Raw genomic sequence first — 7,956 nt, forward strand, 5'->3', positions numbered from 1 at the left:
AAGATCCATGAACTGTTTTAAAATTTTCAATCATTTGTAAATGCTCAAGTGGAGTTTATACAAATTACGACGTAAATATATCGTTTATTGTCCCGAATATCTGTATGCAAAATGACCTTACATGTACGGCCTAGTATATGTTTATACAAAGATCATCGCATTATTGACTGAGTAAAAAATGTTTTTATCTAAGCGTTCATTAATTGAATGAGAAACCATTAAAGTCATGGCCTGTACGAAATGCAAATATTAATAAGTACAGAAAACAGTACTATTTCGTTCGCAATAGAAGCGTTAAAGTTCCGAATGTCTGTAGATGGATAGAAATACGAGTGTATGATGTAAAGCTTTCTCTACATTGTATACTCAAAGATCGTTACAAACTATTTATCACTTGTTATATAAAATAACAAATATAAACGTTTAAATTTCAATGAGAACTTAATAATGATACAATGTATCAGTAGCGTGGATTCTATTGTCGCTAAATTGTAATGTATATGTATGCTATTTAATGCACTGCACTGAAGCACTCTCTCACAATAAACATTAGCAGCACCATTTCACACACATACATGTGTACGCTATTTCCTTTTTGTCTCATTGAATGTTTTTCACACATATTTCAACGTGTAATTCGACTACTATTTTTTCATAATTGGGTCATATTATTACAAATGGCACATAGTGGGTTCTTACACTCCTCTATGAACGATGTTCTTTGATGTCCTGGGTTTTGGGCAATATATAAACAATACTGCAAATTATATGACTGAACGTCACAGTTGCCTTTATTTATAAGATTTCAAACGAATCGCTCACTGCATTGCTTCGACAAAAATGGCATGTTTCCACTATCGTTATCACTTTTATCAGAACATAATAGAATAGAATATTATTATTTTACTAAAGCATATAAAGCTCATTATCATAAAACTACATAGAAATGATATCATGCGTTTGAACTCTATACACAACATACATTATTTTGAAGACCAATCAATATACATTGACAGGCAACAAAGGTGTTCGTGAGAATGTGACAGGGGCGAGGTTAATACATCTAACTACACAATGTCAAGCATATGGTTGAATAATTGCAACATTTATTACATTATATGTACTCATTTATTTTGTGACACAATATTGAATACTAAATATAAAGGACATTGTCTTTTATTTTATTATATAAGTTCTCTTATTCTCTTTATCTCTGCGATTGAAATGAACCGCGTGTTTCTTATATTGATTGTAAACATATAGACGTTCACACAATACATGATTTAAAACATAGTTCATGGTTGTAATATTCGTTCTATTTCATTGAGTGATTTTGTAATCTATTATTCTTCTTAATGTGAATGAAACAATAGGAAATTCACTTCACAACACAAATGACGTTGTTTATTAAGCATTTTATGATATATAATAAAAAGTGTATAGTTTCATATCTAAACGTCAGAGTAGGCTAAATAAAACATTTAACAAAATAAAGCATGCTGCAATGATAAGTTTTGATGTTATGTACAACCAGTCTTTTCAAATAAACATGAAACAGTAAATGATTTGACATTGCAAAGGCAATCATACACACATAAACACTACTACAATTCAAACAACAAAGCAAACACAACGCCGATGAGGTACACGACGAACACATACGCAATGCCACGTGGCAGACCCGTTAATAAACTTGTATACTAACAGATCAGATGACTGATTGTTAAGACACATATAAGTAAAATTGTTCAACACTTAACCATTATAATTACTAAAATATATAAATGAAGGAGCTGATAAAGTCACCTTTTAACATCTATTAATGAATTGATAGTATTACTAATATTAAAACTGATTTTTTTAAAAACTAAAATGAGTAACATATGTTCGAGATATACTATTACATTGAATTAATAGCATTTCAAAAAATTACATTACATAACATTACTTTACATTATGTTATAGTACAAAATGAAAAACTATTTAACATAATATATTATATTTTATTACATTACATTTTATTATATTTCATTTTATTACATTTTATTTTGTTTTATGTCATTTTAGAACATTACAGTTTATTACATTACATTTTATTTTATAACCTGTTTTTAAATGATATTTTATTACATTTTACTTCATTACATTTTATTATATTACTTGTTTTTAAATTATATTTTATTACATTTTATTTTATTACATTTTATTTTATTACATGTCCCAAACACAATACCATTTACAATGACGCGCGCGATAGCATTATTTAGACTTGAAACTGATTTTAATAATTACCAAAAATGACCATTTACGACTTATCAGTGCTACGTTTAAATGTACATATTGCTTATTAGTCATCATACACATCGTAATACATAAAACAATTACACAGTTTGTATAAAGAACCCTTAATCTGACGGACATAAAAATGAACTGCAAATTTACAGCGGCAATAGATTATTGTATAATTCAATCGGCATATTTCAAAGAATTGGATATGAAAGCACTGTTGCACACTAAATAAAACGAATCTAACATTAGCACAGGTACACATCTTTTCAGTTACGAGTTGTAATGTCGTCACTACTTGTGTATCGTGTACAATGAAGTTATGTAATTACTTCTAACGCTATAACTATTTAATCAGATCTAAATAATTATATTCTTTCTGTACGTGACATTCACATATTGAAGTACATCTGCATATGGTGTTCGTAATTACATTGTTCATTCATGCGTACAGCGCCTGAATTCCATCATAATCGGCATCAGTCGAATGTATCATAATACAATGGCTCAACAGATAACAGCAAAAGATACAAAACATAGGCTTTATGTGAAAATATATAGAAAAACTTGTTCACACTGTAGAAATTAGCTTAAACTCGCTATATCGTAATCATTGTATTACCTGTTACAACACCATAAGAGTATTATTGTCGACACAAAGAGCATTTCTTACACTATATTTCGTGTAAATCCACGTATTTAAGTTCCTTTGAAAAGAGATATGTATCCTATATTAATCGTTAGATGGAAACTGCATCCACCAGGGCGACAATATATCCCATTCAGTTGATATAGTTCCTACATAAGCATTCGGATATGAATTAAATACTCATGGTCTTCCTTCATAACAGCAATTCCTTCCATGAATAGCGTCTCACGGATTTCCCTCACTATCGCTGTCTGGCGAATCATTATTGCCTTCAATACATTGTCAGACTCATTCATGACACCGCGCTCATCTCTGCATTCAGGATCCCTGTTGAGCCACGCTAGATTCAATATCTCCAACTCAGTTCGGCGTTTGCAATACCACCGTAGTGGTTCTGGGTACGAAACAATTGCATTTCTTAGCTTACTCAATCGCAATACTAGACGTGGACCTTCATTGATAATGTCTGTGATTGTCGAAACCCAGATTTTTTCCTGTTCGTTTTGCAAATCGCAGTTTGCCATGAGATTTCTTTCTGGAATCATATAGTATTCCAGATTTTTCTTTGTTATTGCAGTTCTAAGCTTACCAAGACCTTCATGTAACCAAAATAGCAAACTGGTTTCATCAAATAGTACCTGTGGATTGGTCTCCGCTACCCAAAACACAATGTTTTTAAGCGTGTATGATGTGATTTCTTTATGAAGTGGTTTTATAACAGATTTCACAATCATTTTCAACAAAACATACATTTTGATCTGAGTGTCATTTAAATTGCTGACCAGTACATTCTCACCCTCGTTAAAACAAATCCTCCACTCAACATTCTTAGTTAGGCTTCCTTTAAATCCAACTGGTGACACAAACGCTCCCATTAATACGACTTTCTGAACGACTTCGGGCGATGGCCAAAAGCGCGGTCTGTTCGCCCACCTTTTCAAAATGCTTGGACACTGGCATCGTAAAACAGGAACTCTGTCCATTTCCAAGCCAACGCCGAGCGTACACGGACTGGACGGCCCTGCACGTTTATGGCGTACTTCATCTGGTGCACGCTCAGTTGGTAAACTAATATCAACAAACAGATCACTGCTAAGAATCGCACGTCCCCTGCCATCTTCACAAAGGGCTTTTGGAATGTAATCTTGTAACGTATGGGATAGACGCTGAAAAAGAAGTTTACAATGGCCCGGATAAACGCCATCTGTCTCCATCCTGAATACTGTTGTATCGTACGGTATAGTTCTTAGGTTAATACCCTCTTCCAAGGCAATGGCCATATGCAGAACGAAGATAGTGTCGCGGTCACTTTCAAACACGCAGGAAAGCCCCTCTCCTTTGCTTCCTGCTGTGATTAGGGCGTCGGATTTTGAACGTGCAGTATGTTGTGTGTCACTTTTTTTATACATATCTACCCTGGCTTGTCGTAGTTCTGAACCATACCCTAACCAGGTCAAAAGCAAACTGAGTTCAAAAGAATAATCTTCATTTGACTTCTGAAACAATTCAATAATACAAAATGCATACATTTAGTATACATGTCGATTCTTGTGAACTATATTTTTAATTGTTATCTTGAACTCATTTTTAATTCGAAAATAAAAACACGTTAATTTGTTAACTTGCGAATAGACGTGTATATGTATTAATTTGAGTCTATATAAATATTGATTTCGTTTATGTATCGGGTTTACCATTTTAACATTGATTTGTTACATTATTTATTATCCAAAGGATATGATGCTCTTAAACAGTAAAAACCGCGTGCTTATCAGGATTTGACAACACATTTATTTTATCATAACGAGTCTGGTTCAGTTTAATGGTGAACGGAGCCTTTTAAATATTACGTCACAAGGCGCAAAGCTTGGGACTCGATTACGTCATATACAGATATGATTCACTGTCTGAGTATCGCAGTATGTAGAAACCGCGGTTTGAGCGTTTTTATAGCTTCCTCATCATGTACACGAATAATAGCATTACAGTTCTTACATAACTTCTACTCGTATTTAATAAACCTAATTAAAACATTGTTTTATCATCAACGTTATAAAACTTTCTTATTCTATAGACATAATAGGAAAAAGCACTTTGGGAAAAAATGCAATTTACCATAATATGGTAAATAGAGCATCCCTATATCAATTTTACGGTGTCAGTAACGTGTTCATTAAGGTAACTATGCATTAAAATGTTTGAAAGAAAACGTATAATTTAAATCTTTTTCAGATAAAACACAGGAGTTTGAAATTCAATCCATAAAGCTAATCTAATTTCTAAATAAAAAATACCCCTATATAGTATAAAGACTACAGGAATGAAACGCAGCAGACCCCGGACCCGCCCATTTTCCAGAAAACAAGGGAAATTACTGGAAAAACAGGGTACCCTACATCGACCCATGGTATAATAATCAAAAGGCCGGTGAAAGAAACTACGAACACTGCTTACCGTGAACTACCTTCCTCTTAATTCACAATTATTCAACATTTTCCGCTCATCGTCGGATCCATTACGTGTTGTTGTTGTTTTTTAGGCTAGATTGCACTCTACCGGTGCGCAGTTGTTTACCTCTATTGACAAAGCGGGGGTTTGGGGGCGGTAGCTCCCGATACTAAGGAAATATATAGGAATAAAAAGGATATATAGGTGTTGCGTAAGGTGTTATGTATTGGGCGCTTAGCAACGATACAATTACGCTTAGCAACGATACAATTATACGCTTTTTCATTCTTTTTTACTTACCGGTAACGTGCAATCGTCCCGTTTTTTTATTCACTGCGAATCTGCCATGTACTTTACTTCGATAACAAAAACAACAAGAAATATATTCTTTTTTTAATAGGTTATAATAAATATTCCTATAAATAAATAGAATGTGTTTGTTTCTTTTTGTCAGTTAATTAAATAGTGATAGTGGTAAACAACTGCGTACCGGTACAGTGTTTTGTTTGAAATACAGTAATTTCCCTTGTTTACTGGAAAATGGGCGGGTTCGGGGTCGCCTGCGTTTCATTCCTGTAGTCTTTATAGTTATACTATATATTTTTTTATTTAGCTATAAGATTAGATTTATAAATATAATTTCAATCTCCTGTGGATAAAACAACTTTGATTTTTAAGTACGGCGAGAATATAGCTTTTTAAAGCGTGTGTTTAAAATTGATGACGTCATTGGGTGGGAATGGCAAAGCGCGGGAATGTCACCACTACAATTACTGACGTATATTAAACAGCACAGAATAAAAGGCATCTGGTATGAATATTTCTGGTATGTGTCAACTTATTTTCATGATTATATGAATTGCGTTTTTAGTTATGTAATAGTAATTTCAACGTAAAACGATTTAAGAGGCAATTTAAGTTATTTTGTACTATTTTGTGTTGCTAAAGATGGAATTAAAAAACACGTTTTGAAATTTGGTATTTGAAAACTATATTGCGTTTACTCCTGAATCGCTCGAACTTAAAGGTGATCTGAATGTTAAACTCTATAATGCGTTATCTTAAAACCTTTCTTTATCAAATACAAGATGTACTTGATACTGGTTTCGTTTTATTTTATCGTGTCTCAGTTATAGTTTTGGTGCTATTGTTTGTTTCCAATAATAAAATATTTAAATTGAAATGCATTCTCTTTTATTGATTTTAATACGAATCGTTATGGTACGAGGATACGTTTTATTCACATTTATGTGCCGTGACGGTGACCTTAGGTGTATTCATGTATTGTGTTTATTATGTATGTTTGTGTTTTGTCTAGTACACGTGTTTTGTGTCTTAGAAATAAATGTAAGACGGTATGCTATAGCAAATTTAAACTGGTACAGCCGAGGTTTCTCTTTATGTGTATATCCTTCAAATGTATCTGTGTATCAAATTCGAAATTGACTTTGACTAAGACATATATAAAGGGTAATTTAGAGGTCACCTTACTTAGTCTAGTTAGATTAATATTGTCTAACCTTTGTTAATGTTTACCGCCGTAGTAGTACTTGACTAACCAATAATGGGCAATTCATTCGTGTTTACGGGTTATCGCATGACGAACAAAACCAAAACGTCTATCATTTACGCATCAACATGTAAACGCCCATGTACACATAAACACATATCATTAAACACACGAATACAAGTAAACGCATATTCATTTGGATAATAAAGAATTTTTATTATACTCAAGATCTTTAAAAACGCTAGCACAGAAAATATGGGCTGAGTCGTATCCGTATTCAATACCCTTGTGACAGCTTAATAAAATTATTATATCTGCCGTTCGCAGTTAAAAAAATAAACGCAATTGTCCGTCCGTGCATGCGTTAGTTCCTTTGATCTATTCCGATCTTCATCATTCCTTATGGGAATTTTCAACAGTTTACTTTGAATGTGGTGTCGGCGCGTCGCACAATTAAATCACAATGTTTAAGGTTAAGGTAAAACTCATAACAAAATTGTAAATTATAGTTGTCAAACCGAGTAAGAAGTAGGCGTGGATTCATCACTACTCACCACGCGGTTTGGCTGCCATCGATCAGCTACTGTTTCAGTCATCATGTAACTAATACCTTCGAGTAAAACATTTCAGACTTAATGGCAACAAGTAATGTATGTACAATGTCCAGTGTAAAGTTGCACAATGTTTTGTATTTTGATGCAAATTACAAAGATTTATGACGAATTATATCATTACCACTATTACTACTTGGTTTACACTTTCAGCAAGCAGGGTCGTAACGTTTAAAGCCATGAACGTAGATATCAATACATACATTTGGTAAACGTGTTCCAATAGTTTTGATAACTAATCAAATACATTCTGAAACGCATACACCCACATGGTCGATTATCATTTTTTCTTAAGTTAAAATAATTGTATAATATTTTAAATTGTTTAATGTAAATATACATTACATACTGCATGTTTGCGTCGATTTATCGTTAAATATTGATTGGCTGATATCAATTGGCCATCTGTTCCTTTTTTGCTGTCCTGAAAGTAACAGCTAACCGATTAAGGA

General features: G+C 33.0%; 1 protein-coding gene across 5 annotated transcripts in view; it reads right to left on the reverse strand.

The window, feature by feature from the left end:
- Positions 1 to 1,382: 1,382 nt before the first annotated feature.
- LOC127877838 (uncharacterized) overlaps positions 1,383 to 7,956 on the reverse strand; it is a 15,798-nt gene continuing 9,224 nt past the window's right edge. For 2 of the 5 annotated variants that reach the window (XM_052424115.1, XM_052424116.1), the window contains exons 4-6: positions 7,854 to 7,928; positions 7,448 to 7,503; positions 1,383 to 4,379 (exon numbers count right to left, since the gene is read on the reverse strand). In XM_052424115.1, the coding sequence (XP_052280075.1) occupies positions 3,085 to 4,379; positions 7,448 to 7,466 (1,314 nt within the window). In that variant the 5' untranslated portion in view covers positions 7,467 to 7,503; positions 7,854 to 7,928 and the 3' untranslated portion in view covers positions 1,383 to 3,084. Of the gene's footprint in view, positions 4,432 to 7,411; positions 7,504 to 7,853; positions 7,929 to 7,956 lie in introns of all 5 variants that reach the window. The other 3 variants (XM_052424113.1, XM_052424112.1, XM_052424114.1) reach the window with 2 other exon arrangements.

Source organism: Dreissena polymorpha, chromosome 4 (assembly GCF_020536995.1).
Source record: "Dreissena polymorpha isolate Duluth1 chromosome 4, UMN_Dpol_1.0, whole genome shotgun sequence".
Lineage (NCBI taxonomy): Eukaryota > Metazoa > Mollusca > Bivalvia > Myida > Dreissenidae > Dreissena > Dreissena polymorpha.